The sequence below is a fragment of the Grammomys surdaster genome, unplaced genomic scaffold (assembly GCF_004785775.1).
Source record: "Grammomys surdaster isolate TR1022 unplaced genomic scaffold, NIH_TR_1.0 202, whole genome shotgun sequence".
Classification (NCBI taxonomy): Eukaryota; Metazoa; Chordata; class Mammalia; order Rodentia; family Muridae; genus Grammomys; species Grammomys surdaster.
This window is the reverse complement of record NW_021604647.1, coordinates 2,314,132-2,338,358: the sequence shown is the minus strand read 5'-3', so window position 1 is coordinate 2,338,358 and position 24,227 is coordinate 2,314,132. Positions and strand designations below refer to the sequence as shown.

Sequence of the window (24,227 nt, the reverse complement as noted above, 5' to 3'; positions counted from 1 at the left end):
TTCCTGAGATCTGTAACCTTTCCTGAAGAAATAATTTCTATTGCCTTTTACCCTAACCAGCCCCCACAAATACCTTTACCTCTTTCAAACACTCCAGGAAGAGGTAAATGTTTACTTTCCACTATGAGGTACCTGTGGCTTTCCTCATGGTACAGAACAATGTTTAGCTCTATTAGCTACCTCTCATGATATGAGATCATTTTTCCTGCCACAAGTGGATGAGATACAAGGAGCTTGATATTCCTTGGTGTTTCTGTGGATCTGCTCTGAAATTGACTCCATTCCTACTGTTCAGAAGACCCAAGCCCACAACAGCAGTAGACTAACCTCATCTGTCATGCCTGGACAGACCTCTGCAGTAGCTATACTCTTCCTGTCCCTGGTTGGTAAGTGACACTCTCCATTTCTGTGGTGGCCATTCTTTATCTAGTTCTCTTAAATCTAAGTGCATATGTATATCCTGGATCAAAGGTGAGACAGGGAGGGCTATAGGGATTAAATTTTCCATGTAATAAAATTCCAGTAATTTGAAAGTTTTAAGGCTAAGGAATGTAACTTAGTAGTCCAGTGTTGGGCCACCATATATTGAGTTTGATCTTGGTTGCAAAAGTGCCAAAAGCCTTGCTGTTACCTATCAATACAGAACAATTAACCACTTAAAATGTATTGAATCCAAGAAGGAGACCTAAAGATACATACAGATCATACTGACAGTTATGAACTTGAGGATGTCATAAATGCCAGTAGAGCCATGTTCTTTTTTCTCAAGTCTCATCCCAGAACCTAGCTACTACAGTTCCTATAAATGTCTGAGTAAATAAAATATAACTAATGAAGTTTGAATGGATAGAGCTGGTTGCCAGCACACCTCATCAAAGAGTTTCCAAGGACCAGTTTAAGAATTTTGTCTACTTTTCTGGACTTACATGTGCCTAAAAAGAGGCAAGGATAGAATCTGGATGAAAGAGAGACAGCAGTCTTTAATTCCTTAAAGGATATCCATGGAGACAATTTGTGACAACAGTAGACACTATATATTCAATGGTCCTGACGGTGCTCACTGAAAACAACTTGCTCAAACTTTCTAATAATTCTAGAATGTCTTTAAGGGTGTTGTTCTTTTTTACTCACATATCCAACTCATATTTGCTGAACACTTTTTATGCATAGGCACTTGTGAAAACTATACACATGATCTTTAATTTTAAGCTTTTAATTTAGTGGATGAGTTGTATAACCAAGAAATACACTAGTAAGTAAAGATTTTTTAAGAATGAAATTGTACTCATTCCTACTGGCAATGTGATCACAAAATGTTTTTATACTATCCCCACATGTGAGTACAAAATGTGATAGGTGAAGTCAAACAATGAATTTATCACTGAGATGGAGAACCATGGAGATAGAGGCTATTGACTATAAGGAGGACAAGGGAAGATACTCTGAAGAGCTGGCAATTAAACCAAATCATGTAGGACCAGAGAAATTGAACCTTGATTTTTCTTAGTTAATAAAGACTATATAGCTCAAAAGATTTAGAAAATAATAGAAGTTGGCTTATATTTAGAAAAAGAATGTGGAGGGGAATATCTTGCAAGAAAATATTCTCTTATGATCAGGAGTAGTTAAGTAAAGACTGCATGAATATGTATCAATTAGCCACAATTTATCCATTAGATTATGGTTTACACTAAATGGCTTGTGAGACTTCTTCAAAATTTAAAATTACATGTTTCAATGAAAATATAAAATGTTATAACTCTATGCTGCCTCAGTCTATGAAGTTGTTATAGCTGCTCTTTATGACCTTGGAGCACTTTATGACTTCCTCTTTGTTTCACAGTTGAATGTGATTGCTTCAGTGTGCATTGGTACCCTAACCTATGTTTGTTTACATGCAACCATTTGCCATGCGATCATAAACATGTAAAGAACACAGGTACAAGTCAAAATACCACAGTAATGGCCTGGTGATCTTTGGTGATCTTCACTTTATTATTGAAACCCTTGAAAGTTTTCCCTAGACTTGAAGCTGTATATGTCAGTTTACTAATGTGCACGTTAAATTGAAGATGGGGGCAGGATCTTTTAAGCATTTGGTCACTGCTTATAATACTTCTGCTTTTTTAATTTGCAGGAATTTTATATGGCTATCAAGTAAGAGAAAAAGAATTTCCAAAAGTCAGAGGCTACCTTCAATATACTGCAACCGCAACAGAACAGACCATAACCAAGCCTCCATTACAACTGATTAACCAAACATTTCATGTAACTTTAGCAGAAAGGTCCAAAGATGATTACATTCAAATGGCTGTTGAAACTTCCACCTTTGAAAACACAGCCCACCTAACAATGAAAACAGCAATCCCAGTAACAACAAAGAGCCTTCTACCCATCAGCTCAGCTACCTACAACTTTGTCAGATCTAACAACTCACATATAGCTTCTTCATCTACTGAAGATACCATTGGCTCTGGCTCAATTGCACATTTACCAATTCCTACAATCAGAGCTAGTCTAGCCACTGTCAACCATATAACTGGGAGAACTACCCAACTTGGTGATCAGACTACCCTTCTTAAAACATTTTTCACAGCATCACATAAAAGCACAACCAGCCAGAGGCCAACTCTATCCACTAATGTCTCAGGAACATCACCACCTACACACAAGTACAGATCAACAACCTCACCTGTACCTCTAGTTCCTAGGCCCACTCTTTTAACTTGGGCATCACCAGCCAAGATTGGAACTTATGAAGTTCTAAATGGAAGCAGGCTCTGTATAAAGGCAGAGATGGGAATAACACTGATTGTTCAAGAAAAAGATTTGGTAAGTTGGGGATCATAGAACAATAAGGCTGTCTTCAAAGTCTGACTGAAGTTGTCTTGCTAAGTTCTCTACACTGTGTCTTTAGGTGAGACAGGTAGCTGTGGGTTCATCTTTCCAGTGTTGGCTATCATAAGAAACGTGTTCCAGAAGATAAGTTAAAATAAATAGAGAAAGCAAGAAGAACTTCAATGTGAATCCCACTTGGAGCCAGCACTGGCAATATTAGCAATATTGGATGACAATCACAGCCTGTCCTTGTTCCTCTGTAATTAGCGAGTTCCTTTCTGACATGAGTTATTGGAATCTGATATTCTCCTGGTTCTAGCCCATTGTAATATTAATATAAAAATCTAAATTAACAAGATTTTGGAAAGGGGTTATATAAAGTATTTTATTTATAAAGGGGTCATAATAAACTATTATTTTTCATAGTGTTTAACCAAAGAAAACTTACATCCATGTTTGATACAGAAGTACCTTAGAGTCCAAACTCTTATCTCCATCACCTTTCTGTACATTGAACTGAACAAAATTTTGATTTCATGAAGTTTGCTTCCTATTAGTTACCCATTAAAACGTCCTAATATGGGGGGAGTTTCTTTTAAGAAAGCCTTTAAACATATACTTGAAAGTAAAATGATGCCATACAACTGGAGAGTTTGTGTTTTTTTTTTAAGTGAATATCCACTTACTCATTTAATAGCCTATACTTCTGGCTTGATTTTTTCTTCTGTCCCTTACTGATTGGATTTATCTTATTTGGTTCAGGATTCTGCAACCCAGAGAAACTTCAACATTGACCCTAGCTTAACACATGCATTTGGGAAATGTGGGTTCCAAAAATCCAACCTCTTCTTGAATTTCCAGGGTGGATCTGTGAATGTCACATTTACCAAGGTAAGGCATTGATTTCTTCAGTGATTACCTCTAGTAAGGCTTGGATTCTCCTCAATCTAGTGCCAGTACTTTGGTGCTAAATTTCAAGATAGATTCTGGCAGAAGTAACCAAGAGCCCCTTGGGGTCTTTTTAGATAAGAATAAAGAGCTTGGGAGGGAATGACAGGAAATATTGACATTGTGTTTGCCTTCTCCTTCAGCCTACTTTGATCAGTCCAAGAAGAGGTTCAGTGCCCCTTAGGAGAACCTTGGCTTTTCTCAGGCCAGTTCTACTCACTAGTGCTCTTTACAGATTACACAAGGAGGAAGCGGCATAGATGAAAAGATTTGTGGAAGTTTCCAGTGGACATCAGATAAGTGGGGTTATTCTAAAACCAACATCAAATAACAGAATGGGTTCTTTCCAATCCCTGAAGGCAAAGCTCACTAACTTGTAAGGCTATGAGTTTTTCTGACAGGAGATAGAGACATCAAAATACAGTGGAAAGGCTTGGATGCTGATGTCTGAGTCAAATGTAAGTTTTACTTGACCACTGACTTGTTTTGTGACAGTAAGTAGGTAATGCTCATTAATATTTGTAAGTTCTATTTTATTACTTAAAAATGAGAAATGGAATCATTTCTATACAAGAGTACCTATTTTAGAGAAAATGGTGAGTATTCAATAGCTACCTACTGTAATTGAAGTGACTACAATGGTCCCATATCTTGGGGAAGGGCAAACAGAAGAATCTAGTTATCCCACTGTCTAGAGTTTCCCCAACCTCCACTCCAGCAGCTGCATATTTTATTTCATTCTTCTGGCCCTCTGGGCTTCTTTCCTTTCTCCCCATATCAGATCTTGCCCACTTATCCTTTCACTCTCCCCTGTCCCACCCAGATCCCTCAGTCTGCCTCCCATGATTATGTAGAGTATGTGTCCCTGTGATATGGTGGAGAATATTTGAGTATATGACCAGAAGCAAGATAACTAGGTCTTCAAGTAGAACTATTTCCAATTTTCTGAGGAACTGCCAGAGTGCTTTCCAGAGTGGTTGTACAAGTTTGGAATCCCACTAGCAATGGAGGAGTGTTCCTCTGAAATGGGTAATATTTAATAAACGGCACCCAGTCCAGCTTGTTCCCTGTCAGCCACCATATTCCTGCTGTTCTTGCTCAGACGGTGGCTCTGGTTAGCTAGAAGTGCTGGCCCTGGTACCCACAAGATTGCCAATCCACCATGTTGATGCCACAAAGCTCGGTTGAGCCCCTGATAATATCCACCATACTCGTGGTACCCAGTAGAATGAAAGCCCTTAATGCTTAAAGATTACCCAATAGATTTATATATTTGGAAATGCTCAATTAACAAGGTGCTTGCACAATTAGAATTGCTACCCAATTATCTAACCTAGATAGTGTAACTACCTTTGATACATGTACATCTGCAGCAATCTTCTCTCCTCCTCCTCCTCCTCCTCCTCCTCCTCCTCCTCCTCCTCTTCCTCTTTCTTTCTTCTTCCCCTTCTTCTCCTTCTCTCCTCCCAACTCCTCACTCCGCCTTCCTCTCATACTGCCCAATCACCGAGCTTTACTGCAAATATAATGTAGTGGGAAAATATCCCACTACATATCACCCTTCTTATTAGAATAAAAAAAAACTTTTCCTTCTTTCTGTCCAATTGAAAGACTCTTTTATCTCAGATATAAATTGAGCACAACTATTGTCATAATGTTATTGTAAGGTACAGGATAGACCTACTATAGTTCTGTACCTGGCTTAAGTCCCGGTTTAGAATGAATGCCGTCTGAAAACCATCCTCTCAAATTTGTCTCTAAATAAATAGCCTGTGTTGGCTATGAGACTATATGTCTTCAATTTCTTCAGAAATTCAGAATTAATTAATTAACTGAAAATGTGGGAAGTACAAAGAATAGCTTCTAAAACCTAACTAAAATATAAGACCTCTGATTACCTGGACAGTCAAAATGTTATACTTCAAAACGTTGGAGCATCTGATCTTCAGCCTTTTGGCCCAGGATCATTTAACAGACATATAATGCAGAATATTTAAGGGCTGATCACTCTGTCTTGGCAGATATAGTCAGTCTACTATTCTGCAAATGTGTCCTTTTTCTAGACAGTATTTTGTCTGTAGATGAAAAGAGGCAATTTTTGCCTAGTGGCTGTCTCATCACAACTGGAGTGACTCCAAAGATGTTCAATTTCTTCTTAGAATCTAAGACAGGGAAGCTGTCAGGAGCAGACAGGTCTTTAATCAAATGATCTTTATAAAGAAATGTCTGTGCCATCAATTCTGTGGACTTCTGACATTTTTGAAAACCAACTATCTATGTAAAGCAATCTGAACACTTGTCAGTTAATACCTGACAGGTATTTCTAATTAAAATCTAAAAAACACCCTAACAATAAACTCAGAGCCATGAATTTGTTATAGTCTCTTAACTCACATTGCTTAATTGTCTCAGATCAGTTAAAAATGTTAAAGAAGGACTGGGTCTAAGCCTTGTAACCACAAAATTTTTAATTAATAGAAGAAATTATACCAATGAAACCCTTGAATTTGTATCAAAATAAATTTTGGACCATCTAAGAAATTATGACTTCAGCTTAGTAACAATTATACAGATTTCTACCAATAGATATGGTTATGCAATCAATTCTAGCTCTTCTTCCCTGTTCTAATAAAAACCATTACTTTTCCCTAGAAAGACAGCCTAATAATAATAACCTCAGCCCCCAAGCCCAGGGAGTTGGGGTGTCGACTCTTCATAACTTCTTCAAACTAAATCTGGGCATCGAGATAGTTGAAGAGGGGTGTGGAGAAGAGTAAATAGGGGAGTTAGTTGGCCTTAAGAAGACCATACCAGTGATTGATAAGCCTCTGATGTCTGTCTTAACTGAATCCAGCTGGAAGTCCAGGACATCAGGAGTTCAAGCAGATCAGTTCAGCATATCTGATAATGAGATCCACCAAGGCTGTATATTCAGTAATATACAAATCTCAAAACAAATTTTAGTATCATCAAGATAATGTTTTGTTTGATTCTCTGGAATCTAGTCTTCAGGATGCCTACCTCTGTCATGTCTGATCCATATAAATACCCAAATTATCTTTTCTAAAAACAAACAGACAAAACCTTTTCCCCAAATCATATCCTTGAGCCAGTAACCAGAAAAACCTTTATCTTGACCTTTTTTTCCAGAGGAAAAACTGGAACAAAACTGAAAATCACACCCATTTTGAAAATTAAATCAATCTAAAACAAATGTAACTACAGTACTGTATATGCCTATTTTCAGGGCTTTCCTATTTTGCCAAGCAGGATTTAAACCCACAATTCCCATGAGGCCCATGTTAGACAGAACCCAAGTATCCTGTGAGGCATATTCAAGCAATATAACTTTATACCATCTTAATACAACTGACTCACACCTCTATATTTGGCATTCTGCCCAGAGCAGTCTGTATTTATACACTGTACTCTCTACCAAGATTCAGTGACTAATTTGCTCTATCCTAGTTCTGAACTGCAGGCAAAATTCCCCACGTGAATCGGACAAATCTGTTTATAAATTCTTCCTAAAGGTAGTTTCTATATTATAAATTCACAGTTAAATCAATATTTGCCCCAATACAGAGGCTTTTTCATTTGGCTTTCTGACTCAGAGCAGCCAACTATGTTAAACTGTAGGTCTCTTCCTAGAACCACAACTTTTCTCTACCTATCTTTGTTCTGAACCATGGGCTAGATAACCCACGTGAATTGGACAAAACTGTTTATAATTCTTTCTTAAAAGCAAATAATCTCTCTGTCCTACAAGTAGGTTACTTGATTCTTTTTTTTCCTAAAAATCCGCCAGCAATTTCTCACAGCAGGGGACCTCTGCCTGCAAGCAGTTTCTTGTTTAAAAGTTCCTGCTCTGGAGTCACGAGACTAGTCTCAGGGCTACTCATTCATTCATTTTATTTTTTTTTTAAAGAAAAAAATACAACTATAGCTCTCACGTAAATAATCTTAAATTTCTAGTGAATTCGTGGTCAAAGTTGGTGTGCCACCTGAAACAAGATATTTAATAAACAGCATTCCTGGGCAGCCAGCATGTTCCCACTATTCTCACTCAGACTGTGGCTCTGGTTAGCTAGAAGCACCAGCTCTAGCACCCACAAGACTCAAGGGTGGCAGATGGCTTTGTCAATCCACCACACTGGCCTCACAGCTCGACTGAGCCCCTGATCATATCTGCCATACTCATTGTACGCAATAGAATATAGACTCTTAATGCTTAAAGATTAGCCAATAGATTTATATATTTGGAAATGTTCAATTAACTAGATGCTCGCACAATTATAATTGTTACCCAATTATCTAACCTAGATAGTATAACTACCTTCGACTGCTAGAGACACACATACATCCACAGCCATCTTCTCTCGTTCTCCTCTTTTTTTTCCTCCCCTTCCTCTCCTTCTCTCCTCCCAACTCCTCATTCCACCTACCTCTCATACTGCCCAATCACTGAGATTTACTACAAATATAATGTGGTGGGAAAATATCTCACTACATTTCTCTTTCTCCACGACCTTGCCAGAATGTGCTGTCACTTAAATTTTTGATCTTAGCCATTCTGGTTGGTGTAAGGTAAAAATCTCAGAGTGGTTTGATTTGCATTTTCCTGATAAGTAAGGATGTTGAACATTTCTTTAAATGCTTCTCAGCAAGTGGATATTTCTCTGTTGAGAATTCTGTGTTTAGCACTGTATCCCATTTTTAATTGTGTCATTTGGTTTTTTGGAGTCTAACATTTTGAGTTCTTTATATATTTTGTATATGAACCCTCTATTGAATGTAAGGTTAATAAAGATCTTTTCCCAATCTGTAGGCTGCTTTTTTGTCCCATTGACAGTGTCCTTAGCTTTACAGTTTTATAAGGTCCCATTTATAAATTTTTGATCTTAGAACCTGACCCATTGGTATTCTGTTTAGGAATTGTCTGGTGTGCCAATGCAGCCAAGGCTATTTCTCTCTTACTCTTCTATTAGATTCAGTACATTTGGTTTTGTGTTAAAGTCCTTGATACAAATGAACTTGGACTTTGTGCAGGATAATAAATATGGATCAATTTGGATTCTTCTACATGCAGACTGCCAGTTAGACCAGCACCATTTGTTGAAGAAGCTTTCATTTTTTTCTGCAGCACTTTTTGTTTTTTTGCTTGTCAAAAATAGAAAGTCCAAAGGTGTGTGGGTTTATTTCTGGGTCTTTGATTCTATTCCATTGATCCAAATGTCTGTCTCTGTACCAATACCATGCAGTTTTTATCATTATCAGTATGTATAGCAGCTTGAGGTCAGGGATGATTATTTCTTCAGGAGGTTTTTTTTTTGTTTCTTTTTTTTTGTTTGTTTTGTTTTTAGAATTGTTTTGGCTCTCCTTGTTTTTTTTTCTTCTCCATATGAAGATGAGGATTGCTCTTTCAATATCTTCAAAAACTTATGTTGGAATTTTAATGTTAATTGCATTGAATCTATAGATTGCTTTTTAGTAAGATGACCATTTTCACTATGTTAATCCTATGGATCCATGAGCATAATAAATCTTTCCCTCTTCTAAGGTCTTCTTTGATTTCCTTCTTCAGATACTTGAAGTTCTTGTCATACACATTTTTCTCTTGCTTGATTAGAGTTACACCAAGATATTTTATGTTGTTTGTGGCTATTGTGAAGGGTATTATTTCCCTATATTTTTCTCTGCCAGTTTATCATTTGTATAAGGGAGGGCTATTGATTTATTTGAATTTATTTTATATTCAGTCACTTTGCTGAAGTTGTTTGTTAGCGGTAGGAATTCTCTTGTAGAATTTTTTGGGTCTCTTATGTATATGATTATATCATCTGCAAATAGCAATACTTCTTCCTTTCCAATTTGTATCCACTCTATCACTTTCTGTTGTCATATTGCTTTAGTTAGAACTTCAAATCCTATATTGAATAGATAGGAAGAGAGTGGGTAGCCTTGTCTTGCCCCTGGTTTTGGTGGAATTGCTTCGATTTTCTCTCCATTTAATTTGTTATTGACTATTGGTTTATTGTATATTACTTTTTATTATGCTTAGGTATGTGGCTTGAATTACTAATCTCTCTAAGACTAATAACATGAACGGGTGTTAGATTTTGTTGGAAGTTTTTTAAATATCTAATGAAATGATCATGTGATTTTTTTTGAGTTTTTTGTTTTTAATATGGTGGACTGTGTTGATGGATTTTCATATATTGAACCATCCTTGAATTCCTGGGATGAATACTCCTTGATTGTGGTGAACCTTGTCTTTGATGTGTTCTTAGATTCCACTTGTCAGAATTTTATTTAATATTTTGCATCAAAGTTCATAAGCAAAATTGGTTTGAAGTTCTCTCTTTTTTTGTTGTTGTGTTTTGTGTGGTTTAGGTATCAGAGTAACTGTAGCCTCATAGAATGATTTGAGGAATATTGTTAGTAACTCTTCTTTGAGTGCCTGTTGGAATTCTGCACTAAAACCTTCTGGACCGGAGACTTTTTTTGGTTGGAAGGATTTTAATGACTTCTATTTCCTTAGGGTTTATGAAACTGTTTAGATAATTTACCTCATCTTGATTTAACTTTGATATGTGGTATCTCCACAGAAAATTATCCAGTTCATCTAGATTTTCCAGTTTTGTTGAATATATGCTATTGTAGTAAGGCCTGAGGATTTTTTAAATTTCCTCAGTTTTTGTTGTTATATCTGTTTCCCTTTTCTATTATTCTTTTGTTAATTTGGATATATATATATATATCTGAGCCTTTTAGCTAGTTTGGCTAAGGGTTTTTTATCTTGTTGATTTTCTCAAAGAACCATCTCTTGATTTTGTTGATTATTTGTATTGTTGTTCTCTTTGTTTCTAATTGGTTGGTTTTAGCCTAGAGTTTGACTATTTTCCACCTTCTTCTCCTTAGTGTGTTTGCTTCTTTTTGTTCTAGGGCTTTCAGGTGTACTGTTGAGTTGCTAGCATAGAATCTCTCTAATTTCTTTATGAAGGCACTTAATACTATGAATTTTCCTCTTAGTACTGCTTTTATTGTGTCCCATAAGTTTGGGTATGCTTCTGGAATGACTTTAATTTTTGTCTTTATTTCTTCCCTGACCAAGTAGAGAGTTGTTCAGTTTCCATGAGTATGTGGGATTTCTGTTGTTTTGGTTATTGTTGAAGTCCAGTCTTTGTCCATGGTGATCTGAGAGAATGAATACCAGGGATTATTTCAATCTTTGTTTGTTTTTGAGACTTGTTTTGTGTTAGAATACATGGTCAACTTTGGAGATGTTTTCTTGAGGTGCTGAGAAGGTATATTCTTTTGTTTTGGGGTAAAATGTTCTATAGATATTTGTTAAATCCACTCAGTTCACAACTTCTGTTAGTGTGTCTTTGTTTAGTTCTGTTGCAATGACATGACCATTGCTGACAGTTGAGTGTTTAAGTCTCCCACTATTATTTATTGTGTGAGGTTCAATGTGTGTTTTGAGCTTTAGTAAAGTTTCTTTTACCAATGTGGGTAACCTTGCATTGGGGTCACAGATGTTCAGAATTGAGACTTCATCTTGGTGGACTTTTTCTTCCCTGAGTATGAAGTGTCTTTTTCCTTCTCTCTCTCTTTTAAATTTAATTTAATTTTTACTTATTCACTTTACATCTCAGTCACTACCCTCATTCTGGTCACTGCCTCCCACAATCCTTCTACCACTCCCTCTTCTTCTTCTGTGAGTGAATGTCAACCTGGGGTAACTCACCCCATCACCTTCCCATGAATGACTACTCCAGCTTTGTTTCTTGGGACTATTTGTGTGCAAAACTTTTTTTTTTTTGCTCTTAACTCTGAAGTAGTGTCTATTTTTGCTACTGAAGTGTAGTTCTTATATGCAGCAGAATGATGGATACTGTTGACATATCCTGTGTGTTAGCCTGTGTTTTTATTGGGAAATTGAGTTCATTGTTGTTGATAAATATTAATGACCAGTGACTTTTAGCTTCTGTTTTTCTTTTTGTTTTCTCATGGTACCTGTGAATAGTGAAGTTTTCATGTGGCACCTGTGACTCAGTAGAGTTTTCATGTCCTCAGAATAAGCAACCATAGCTTCCACTAGGCCCAGATATTCCACCCTCTCAACTGTTTATTTTTGTCTCTTGTTCATTTGTCTTCTTTGAGTTGTTTGAATATAGTTATAATTGTTCTTTTCTATTAGCAGCCATCATTAATAGATTAATTATGGAGGAAGATATGCTATCTTAGTGTTTTGTTTCTGTTTTGAGGCTTGCATATCTGAACATAGTTTATTAGTTGAGTTTTTCTTTCAGTTTTCATTTCACTTACAAAAAACAAATCTTTTTTGCTTCTTTCAGTGTAGCTGTTTACAATGTTCAGGAGAGGGTGAAGTCACAGTAAGGTTGAGATATCCTCTGTTGAATTGGTATTTGCAACCAAAGGTGTTATCTCTAGTCTTTTGAGAGTCAGTTATCATCCTGGGTCATGTCTCCAGCTTGTCCTGGGAGTTGAGAGACTCCTCATGTCTCCTTCAAGTACATCCTGGGGTTCACAGTTTCCATAATATCATGTTGTGGAACTGGAACTCCCCTTGCATAGCCGTGGCTTTCTCCTGAGTCAGATTTGGGTCTCTTCCTAGGTCCACAGGTTTCTCTTCAGTGCTATATGAAACTCTCAGCATGTGTGGGACTTGTTCTGAGGGCTTAAGACTCCCAATTTGAGCCAGGAGTTATGGAATTTTATCACTATTTAAGGTGGAACAAATTTTCATACTCATGAGATGCATATTCTATTTAATATTTGCGTATAAAGAATCAAACTTTTGCTTGAATATAAGATACTGCTGGAAATAGATCATCTTCAATGTTTTTAGAATTGATAAATAATTTGATTTAAAAATCATCAAGGCCACTTCTTTAATTCTTATAAATTCTGTCCTTTTCTGTGGTGGTTGAATAAGAATGACCCTAATAGACTCATATAGGTGTGGCCTTATTGGAGTTGGTGTTGCCTTCTTGGAGTTGATGAAGCTTTTTAGAGTAGGTACAGTCTTGTTAGAGTAGGTATGGCCATGTTGAAGGAAGTAGGTCATGGGGGAGGGCCCATGCCACACTCTCTCTCTTTGCTGCTTGTGTATAAGGATGTAGACCTTTCAGTTACTTTTCCAGTACTATGCCCAGTTATGTGTGCCACTAGTCTTCTTACTATGATGATAATGAATGAAGCCTTTAAAACATTAAACCAGCCTCATATAAAATGGTTTATTTTATAAGTTTTTGTGGCCCTGGTGTCTCCTCATAGCCATGAAACAATGAATAAAACATTATCCTAAGCTAAAATTCATTTGACATGTTTTTCAGTATTCTCAGTCTATTAAGTGGAAGTTAAAATATGTAAAAAAATCTTTTCTATTCATAATTTAAAAATATCTTAATTGATTTTTTTGAGAATTTTATACAATGTGTTTTGACTGCAATTATTCCCTTTCCACAACTCCCCCCAAATCCCCTACCTCTCTACTGACTCAAATATGTGTTTTGTTTTCTGTTATCAAAAACACATCAAGACAGGAATCTAAATATTAGGCTAGAACAAGTAAGTAGGCTTCAGACATGAAAATGACTTTGGGCTATGACAGGGAAGTTGACTCAGATATTTTGATCAACCTGAGCCCTTAGAAACAGTGATCACGGGAGTGTTCATGGAATTTTGTTTATTGCCTTGCTTGTTTTTTTTTTTTTTTTGACTATTTGGTTTATTGTTTTGCTTGTTCCTTGACTATTTGCATCTATTGTACTGCTAGACCCTCAACCTAGAACTGACCTTAATACATGCATGTTATCAAAATGGTACAAAAGCATAAAGGAGGAAGGGGGTTGGGATAGGGGGCTCTGGGAGGGGGGAATGGGGAAAGGGGATGACATCTGAAATGTAAATAAAACATCCAATAAAAATAAAAACACATCAAGTCCAATTTATATTTCTAAAATACATTTGGATGTGGAGACAGTACTTATAGTCTGGTCACTTATTAAGGAAAACTGACTTTACCTTTCTCAGTAGCTAATTATTACCAATAGTTCGTTTCCTAGAGGTAATACTTTATGTCCATATCCTCTGTAAATTCTGACTTTGGCTTGAATTTTCACAGATCTTGTGTATGTTTTCACACATGCTGTGAATATACATGTGTAAGTGAGCTGAGGTGTTCAAAAACCACTTGTTTCATTTGTAGGCATCCACTGACTATATTTACAATCTTTCTGCTCCCTCTTCCACTATGATATATGGTCAATAATTTGATTTAAACATTTAAAAATCTTTTGTGAGAAAGGATGAAACCCAGATGTCTTATGCAGTTTCTTTTTAAAATTTATTATTATTATTATTATTAATTATTATTCAGTTTCTTATTCTCTGCATATTGACCATTTGTGGGCCTTTGTGGTAATAAAAATACAGTGTAAGGAGTATCTTCTCTGATGAGAAAATGCACTAAACTATAGGTCTGCAGTAAGTTGTTAGAAGTCAGTTTAAAGTCCATTTAGAGGAATGATAGTAACAGGTTATTCATTCTGGCCTATGATATATCTAGCCACATGGTGTATCTTACCCATGATAGCCATGCTAGGTACAGGTTTTATCCTGTGTACAGTGTCTTAAATCCAACCAGAAAGTGGTGGGATACTTCTAAAACTTTTTTGCCACTAATACACCAGTGGTTTGTTTATCTTACCATGCTGGCTATAATTTTAGCTGTTTGGATTCAAAGTTGGATGAGATTAATGATTAAATTTCTCCTTCAGTTGCATGTACAAAAATTTCCAGTGCTGTGAAAGATAGTTAATAGGGATGAAACTTACAGATGAGTAGCAGCTTGGTTTCTTCACGTTCTTTGACTTAAGTATACTCAGAAATAGGGAGGGTCTTACTGTGAAGTTCTTGAGGGTAAGGTAGGGAATAATTCTAGGATCTCTTTTGTCTTACCTATTAGCTATGTGAATCTGAGAGAAATGAATAACTGCTCTGAACTTTCTGATTAGTCAGTTCTAAAACTCATTTATGATATTTATTGTGTCATAGAGGATTATCGTGAAAGTCAAATGAGGCACAAAATGGAAATACTGTACTTGGGAAACTATGACACCCTTCTAGAAATGCCAAATACATACATGTAAAGTCATGGAGATACCAATGGTAAGGAAGCTTCTAGAAATATTCATAGTAGTATTGTAATCATTCTTCTACTACTCCTTAAATTAATCTAACTCCATAGACTAAGTAGTTTCTAAACACAATATCCAGTATATTACCATACTTAAAACCCATCAACAAATTCTCTCTTTGCCTTTAGTATGAAGTTGGGTCTTTTGGTAGGGGTTGAGATAGGTTCTCACAGATTGGCCTGGAATTCACTGTGTAGACCAGGCTGGCCTTAAAGTCACAGAGACCTTCCTGCCTCTGCTTCTAAAGTGCTGGGATTAAAGTGGTGGGATTCCACCATACTCAGCTGTGGCAGGGATCTTGTACGCTGAACTATGGATGGAAAAGTAAAGGTCTCTTTTATGGTGAAATTAGTACTAGGTAAAGAAAAACTTGAATAGATGGTATATGATAGCAACCCAGACAGATCTTGGGTTATAGATAGTTTTTCCTTAAGCAAATAGTGTGCTGTTCTTCTTGCCTCTAAGACGAGGGAATTAATTGTGGGACTGTAATGTCCCTGGATCATTAGAGGAAGGATCCAGGAGAACTTTAACCTTGAATATTTCAGATGAAGACAGTAGGTGTTGGCTCCCTCCCCTCTTCCAACCTGGTGCCAGAAAGTCAGTTGCCCTAGTTACTCTAGTAAGAATTTACTACCCTGACAGATATCATACTTCACTCCTTGTTTGTCCTTATAAGGTTCCCCACCTTCCAACATCTTCCAACATTCCTGTCCTGGCCAATGGTACACAGCCACACCAACCTTGCCCCAGAGACCCTGCCCACCTCACCAGGAGCATAAATATCCACTTCCTATTACATTAAACCAGTTCTCTGAAGCTGTTCTTGTATGTATGTATTCTTTGCTCTTGTACTCACCAGCTGACCAAGGCCCTGAATTGCACTCACCTGCCCTGAGCAAGATTCTTTCCCTCCAGATCAGCACTGTTCTTCTGCCACATCCTTGAACAATGTTTCATATAGAGTGAATGCTAAAGACAGGTTAATTCTAGTTTGAATTTAGCACTGGGTGGCCATATCTTACCTTTTCACCCTTAGACTGTGACCTTGAGTAATATGCAATCTTCATTTTATTCTCATAGTTGTGAGGATGAGTTAGGACAATGCATGGAAGCATCTGCTACAGAGCCTGGTGGAAACTAAGAAGGCATCAGAATAGGCCAGTCAGTGCAGGATCTAGAATTCCTGTATATAACCAGTGTTCTTACTAAAGTAGGTTGTGCAGTGCAATGAATTATCATTTCATCTATGGATAACAGGAACTTGAACTATAATGTCAATGTAATCATAATTATTATTGTTAAATTTTTTCTTGATTACATGTAAAAAGTAATTTGATTTTGCATACTGATTTTGATTACATTATAATGAGCTTTACAAATTTCTGATGATAATAATGTAAATCACTAACTGAGAAATAGAAAGAGGGCAAGGATGTAGCTCAGTAGTAGAGTATACATTTTTTATACATGAGACCCGGATCCAATTCTCATCACCAAGAAAATATATAAATTTCCTTTTAAATTGACTCCTTCATATCCAACTTAAATTCTCTTGAGCATTCTGAGTCTCCAGTCTTTCAATGGATTGCAGGGCCATTGTGTTGTTTCTTTGATTTCCAAATGAAAACTTGTAGAAAAAAATTGGGGGTAAAATATGGACTCTAGGAAGAATTGAGTCTTCCTAGAATCCCTCCTGGTGACCCATATAACCAATTTGAAAACACTGATGTATTCATCTCTCTACCAATTGACCTTCTACAAAGAAAAGGGCACATACAATTTTGTGATGTTATTTTTATCTGAGGGTAAATGAACCCCTCAAACTCCACCCAATACAATCATGAGAAAGGGTACTCTAAGTTAATACCATCTACCCTTACTAATCATTCCACTCCATCTTCTAGATGTAACTGCATTTTGGAAACTTGGTAAAACTGAAATTCTCCTGGGGAAATTTTAGTTTCAGACTCTAGTATCAAATAAGAAATAGAGAAATCTGGGTCTGGGAGTCATTCATTACTTATTTACTTTTACCAAAAATTTTAAATATAATTATGACTAACACAAACATACCCTAGCCCCTCATATCAAGTATTTGGTAGCCATGATTATAAGCATAAACCTTGAGATTACCCAAAGGTTAACTCGTTGCTGTTTTACAGGATGAAAACTTATATTATATTAGTGAAGTTGGAGCCTATTTGACCATCTCAAATACAGGTTAGTAAGAGAACAGCTCTCATATCACTGTTCTCTGGTTAGCTTATTTTCTTATCACTGACTCTGATAGTTTTTGATGCTTTAAAAAAATAAACAAAATGGAACTAAAACTTTGGGGGAATTCAAAACCTCTGTGTACTTCAGTTTATGTGATCATTAATGATAATAGTCTAGGTTATATTAACAATATCAAATTAAAAGTTCAGTTCCTTTTTAACTGATTTGCTATTGGAGTGAAATTTATTCTGTACTCTTAATTGTATATTATTCTACGGAATTATGATCCAGGTAGGTACCAAGCTTTGTCTGTGTTAACCATAATTATCTAAGTTGACAAAATTCTGTATAGTAGAACTTGCATTCCAGAAGGAAAGAGCACCTTATACAGCCATATTAAATTATATTCTTAAGTGATCAGTTCTATGAGTAAGCACAAACCAGAATGTCAAAGAATGGAGAGCTATTTAGTATGTTCTTTGGGAACCCTCCAGAGGAGAAAGACGAATTTTAAGATGGGATGTTTGAGCACAGTATTTACATTTAAGGACATCTGATTTGAGGCAACTTTCCCAGATGGTAGTAATAAAAAATACATGGGTTTTAAATGAGTGAGCTTGTTAAAGTAGCTATATTTACTACTTTTATATTGGTGCAGTAAAGCTTTATGGCTAGGCTAAGGTAATTTATAAAAGGAAGGTCATATTTGATTTATGGCTCCAAAGATATGAGTTCATTAACATCATGGCAGAGAAGTGTGGCTGCAGGAAAGCATAGCAACTGGGGCATGGGGCAGGAAACTGAGGAGTTACATCTTGATCTATAAGATGAGGCAGAGATAGATAGATAGATAGATAGATAGATAGATAGATAGATAGATGATAGATAGAACACTGGGATTGGGAATGGCATAAAGCTTTGAAACCTCAAAGTCTGAACAGATGTACTCCTCCAACAAGGCCACTTCCCTGAGCAGTGCTACCATCTGAAAACCAATATTAAAATGTCAGAGCCTATGAGGGACATTCTCATTTAAGCTACCATAGCAGTTAAGGAACAATAGTGCTGTTTCTAGTGTCCTAGAAAGTGAACACACAGTAGATGTGGTCCATGGATGGCCCTTCTTGAGCCTTTAGGAAGGTCAGCTAATGACTTGAAATTTCATTCTAAAGCATTTAAGTATACCATGGGAAGATTTGGGTTAAGTGAATGGTATAACAGATTTGCATTTATGAGTGTTCAGTTTGTTTACCTTATGTAAAATTACCCATAGAAAGACATAAACACATTCATAAATGTTCATGTTTAGAGAGATAATGTTCTCCCCAAAAATCTAATGAGCTTCTGGAAGCCCTCAGATATTACCCTAGAAAGTCTAGCTTTAGGTATCATGTTTGTACTAAGCTCATCTATTATGCCAGTCACTACATTTGAAATGTTCTTTTTTAAAAAAAAGTACTATTATTTGATTGGTTTAAAGATTATTACTTAATGATCTCCCAGTAATGATATTTGCCAAGAAATAAAACTGTGGACAGTCTGTTTAAAATGTTTGCCATATCATCGGTGCCCCAGCATATGGGAATGCTAGGGTGGTGAGGTGGGAGTGAGTGGGTGGGCAGGGGAGCTCCCTTATACAAGCAGGAGGAGAAGGGATGGTATGGGGGTTTGTGGAGGAGAAATGGGGAAGGGGATAATATTTAAAATGTAAATAAATAAAATGATCATATGTGTGGGTGCTGTGTTTTACTGCTATTATTGATATTATCAAAGGGGATTTTGTTAGTGATGTCAATTACATGCAAATAAAAGAAAACAACTAAAAATAATTTTCTACTTATATTTGCATCACGTAGACTAGAGAATCAGTATTATGTGTGCTAATAGAACTTGTTTAACATTATCTTGAGGGATGGCCAAGATTTTAGCCAGTAATATGGTAATCAACTCTTAGGAAAGGTGGGAAAGGAATATCAGACTAGAGATTAACTTACAGGCTGATAGGAAAACCAGTTCTAGGTTCATATGATTAAGGGATCAGCAATGTTAGCAGGAAAAATAGTAGACACAGTAATGGTGGTTTTCATGTCTCTGTGGTACTGGTGCTAGTATTAGTAACAGTAATTCATTATCATTATAGTACTGGTATCAGATTTAATATTAATGGGAAGGGCAGCAATAGTATAGACTAATGATATGTGTGTAGGGAGACAGTAGATAAATAGAAACACACACACACACATGATATGATACAGTAGTAGTATAAATAGATAATTTAGTACATTATCTCAGAGCAACTTGTTAATTTTTATAAGACTATACAGTAACTGGAAATGGGACAACAGTGAGATAGGCTTCTTGCTCATTAGATTTTTTTTTGTCATTCATGAAGTCAAAGAATTATTAGAAGAGTGCTTGGTGAGTGTTGAGTTGGAGTAAATGAAGTTTGTCATACATTTAATCTCATCTGCCTTAAAGATCACTTTTTTGAAAAATGTATACCTAACATAATGAGTAGGCCCCTTTCCCACACAGTAAACAGAAGGGATGGGATATATTTCCAAGGATGGATGTAACTTCTTTCCTGATGAGTTCTTCCTCCTTCTCTACCAACCAACCCAGTCTTATGACATGCAGATGCATTATTTGTGCACTTGTCTATCTTTGTTCTGCTTCATTATCATATACTCCAAGTGTCAGAACAATCTCATTTCTCTTTCTAACATCTTTAGGAAACTCCTTATAGCCCTAGGAATTCACAGTTCTATCTCTAATCACGTGAAACAAAACTAGAAGAAAAACACTCAGTTCACCATTACCACATGGGAATCTATGTGAAACATCTCATATATATTCCAAACAGAGCCACAAAAATAGTCTGCACACATAGAATATCTTTTCATGAATAAAAGATAGCAGGACTCCAAGATTACCCCATCTGAAGGAAGGTAGCTGGCTATTCATGAGCATGGTAGTGGCACATGGAATTCAATTGATATTGTCAGGATTCTCTCATATCATATTTTACTTTGTCTTCAGAGAAGACTTACCAAGGAAAGAAGAATACTATAATGATGTTTGAGACAGTAGTTGGGCATTCCTTCAAGTGTGTCAGTGAGCAGAGCATCCAGCTGTCAGCTCAGCTTCAAATGAAAACAATGAATATCCATCTTCAGGCCTTTGATTTTGCAGGAGACTCCTTTGGAAATGGTAAGTTATGTGTCCTCAAGTCACAAACAGCCTTAAAAAGCCTAGTGGGGAGTTTTAAGTTATCTTTATTCTGAAGCTGTCAAGGGGCCAGAGCACATGGTTCACTATAATAGTCTAACTCTGTGAAGCTTTAAGGGCTGTACTCACCCTATGCTTACATGTGAAAACTGTATATATAATTACACCCATGTCTTCCAACTTACAGTGGGACTCTTCATCTGACTCACTCATTTAAACACACATACATGCACATAAACATGCACACATGTGTGTGCACATGCATGCTCACATACACACACCAAAAAAGAGGGGGAAATGTTGTGGACTCATCTTGGAAATGCTGTTGAAGACTAATCAACTCCAGCATGTTCAAACAATATTTTAAACATCTTCAGTAAGAGATTTTAAAAAGGTTTTGTAATTGATTGTTCCCATTTGTAGAGAGGGAAAAGAAAAATGTGCTTTGTCCACATTCAAGAATGAAGTTAAGTTCTGTCAGAATCACTTTTCTGGAATATAAGGCATCATTGGACATTTTCTCCCAGCTAGTTTGGTTTACATAATCTGACTTTTTCTTTGCATTTGAACCACAACACAGAGCTCAGCTGGAACTTCCCATTGTAGAAACTAGCCCTTAGATGAAGGCCAGGGCTAGATAGGTCACTTTTTAGAAAGGCCTTGTCTTAGTCACTGTTCTTTTGCTATGAAGAAACATCATAAACATAGCAACTCAGAAAAAGGGCATTCAACAGTTTCAGAGTGTTAGTTTATTATCATTGTAGTGAGGAGCATGTGGCACATAGAGAGTCACAGCTCTAGAGCTGGAAGGGTTACATTCAGATCCATAGATATCAGAGAGAAAAGAGAGAGAGAACCTGGTCTGGCACAGACTTTTGAACCCAAAGCCCACCCATAGTGATACACTTCCTGAAACAAGATGACATGTACTACAACAAGGCCACAACTTCTCATCCTTTTAATCCTTCTCAAATAGTGCCACCTCCTGATGAGTAAGCATTCAAATATATGAGCCCATGTCAACCATTATTATTCAACCCACCACAACCACCTTTTAATGTTTAGAAAACAATGTTACTCAGACATCTGTTTGACCAGAATAGTCATAAACATCACCTAAAATATCTTTTTTGTAGAAACTCAAACATATTATAGGTACTTTTCAAACACTATTAGAGGCTTCATGTGAACTTCTAACATGAATCTGATTTTATGTTGGGTTCCATTATACAACTAAAGATGTATCTAGGGAAACAAACTCTTTATTTGTTCAATTAATAATCCAGGTGTTGTTTAGGGAAACAAACTCTTTTTTATTTGTCCAATTAATAATTCAGGTGCTGTTTGTTTTATATCCTGTGTTTTTGAAGGGTTTCTTTCTGTCTTAGAGTTTCTGCATTTGTTTTCTGTCTTTGTCTTAGGGTTAATTAGTAAGTACCACCATAGTTAAGCTGTCAAAACTGTTCTTAGAATGTCTAACTTCTCAAAAATGTTTACTTCTTTGCACACATACTCTAACATTAGTCACATTTCAGAATGAGGCACACAGTTGTCTGTATAATTGTATATATATATAAAAAAAACTCTGTGAAGCAGGAAAGGGGTAGATCTGCTGAACAAAACCTGTCTCATGTCTGGTTACCATTGTGAATGCTCACAGGCAGATGCATAAATGCTCTTTTTTGTTTGTTTGTTTTCCTAATGAAAAAAACAATCGTTTGTTAAAGAGACCTTACTAAGCAAGAGACCAATGTTCCTTCACTCTTGTTGCTATTCATGTGCTCATTGAACTCTCACAAACTCCTACCATTCTACCACCAAAAAGTTCCTCATTTGGTCACTGCCTTAGCCCAAGTCTACATTCTAGATTTTGTAATTCTGAAAAATAAATTTTATGATGATCAAGTGGAAAGATATATGTAATTCTTTAAATGCTATATTTTATGAGTAACAGCCATTTAAAAAGGAGAAAGCTATTGTGTGAATGGAATTTAAAGACACAGGTACAAGGGCCATAGGCACAGTGCTCTTGATGAGGGGTAGATCAAAGAAGGAAAGTTTTCAACAGTTTCTGTTTTCCCAATCATTAGTTTAAGCAGGAAGCTCATGCAATCTTGGCAACTACTCTGTGGTTGATGGTTACTTACGAAATGCACTTCATCTTTTTGGAAGTGTCTTAGTTCTTTTCACATTCCTAAGGGGTTGAGGAAGCATATGGAAGATTTAAGAAAGCCTAAAAGGCCTAGTTTTCTTCTAAGTGACTCAGAGTTAATAGCACACACCTGGCTTGGAGAGACGTGGTTTCCTTGGTCCACTGTCAAACACTTTTTTTTCTAGACTCCAGGTTTAAAGTGTCAGGGGCTCTTGTAAAGCTCTACAGAACAGACTGGAGATGTTTACTTATGATGTTACTAGCCATCTTGAGAAACGACCACACTAAAGTATATTTAGTTTGTGGAAGTGGCTTCCAAAACATATCGGAACCAGGGACAGAGCTTAATGTAAAGACTAGAGCAGTAGCTGTTTTGTAAAATTGTAAGTTTTATTTCCACCACTTTCTTTAGGCTAATAGACTTCTGTTATCTATCTGTACTAACATAAATTGTCCTCCATGTTAACATGGATAAACATTCCAGCAACCATGAAGATCAGGAGTTTTTTTTGGAATAACTAGTAAACCAATACTTGAATATGTTCATTTCTCACAGCTTTGCTTACTTTCTTCCATACAGAGTGGTGGATCTTCTGTGGCAGACTCCTAACTCTGCCTCCCTCTTCCCATCCAACACACACATAGTCACTCTAAGAAACTTTCAATAAACGAACAAAATTCTGTAGGGACTTCCTTCTGTTTGTAATAAATAAGAGTGAATTGCTTCATAGTCTTTGTTTTCAAACATAGGCAATAGAAAGAGTGAACAGAGGGACTGAAGGAAGTGAGCTGACATCCATCCCAAACAACAGGATAAAAGCAGTCCATAGTTAGTTTCCTGACTACATAAAAATAATAGAATACAAGAACTCAAGGAATTTATTGGGAGATTTCCAGTACAATTGAAATAAGGTATGTAAGTCATCCACATATTATCAAGGAAAATTAAGTTTTTGGACCACTATGATTAAGTGTTAGCAAAACAAAAATAAGGTATGACCACTGGCAGAAGCACTGCAGAAATATAAAAATATTTTGAAACTAAGTAGATGAAGTATTAGGAGTAATGCTTGATTAGGCATGTCATAATGAAGTACTACAGGCTGGATATCTTAAGTAATAAAAATTTGTGTTCTAACAGTTCTGGGAGTTGAAAGCCAAGAACAATATGTTGGCAGTATTGGAGTCATTAATTTTTTTATTTTATTGAAAATAGATGTTTCATATAATATATTCTGAATATGGTTTCTCCTCCCCCTAATCTTCTCAATTCCTTTTGCCCTACCCTCCCTTCCAGATCCACACCATTCTTATTTCTCTGTAGAAAATAAGCAGGCATCTAAAGAACAATAGTACAATTCAATAAGATAAGATAAACCAAAATCAACAAATCAGAATAATACAAAAATAACCAAACAAGGAACCAAGCCATAGAAAAAGCACAAGAAACACATATAGACACAGAAACACAGGTTTATATATACAGGAATCACATATGACATCCCCACCCTGCAAAAGAAAGCCATATATATATATATATATGGCTCCCTTTCCACAGTTGAAGCAATTCTACCTGGAGGTAATGATGCTCACTATCTTCCCTGATGTGGAAT

The 24,227-nt window shown here is 36.4% G+C and overlaps 1 protein-coding gene across 1 annotated transcript in view; it reads left to right on the top strand.

The window, feature by feature from the left end:
- The first annotated feature begins 246 nt into the window (after positions 1-246).
- The window catches only part of Lamp3 (lysosomal associated membrane protein 3), a 48,645-nt gene continuing 24,664 nt past the window's right edge, over positions 247-24,227 (top strand). The window contains exons 1-5 of the mRNA XM_028770567.1: positions 247-386; positions 2,138-2,832; positions 3,601-3,729; positions 17,180-17,237; positions 20,274-20,444. Of these exons, the coding sequence (XP_028626400.1) occupies positions 338-386; positions 2,138-2,832; positions 3,601-3,729; positions 17,180-17,237; positions 20,274-20,444 (1,102 nt within the window). The 5' untranslated portion in view covers positions 247-337. The remainder of the gene's footprint in view (positions 387-2,137; positions 2,833-3,600; positions 3,730-17,179; positions 17,238-20,273; positions 20,445-24,227) is intronic.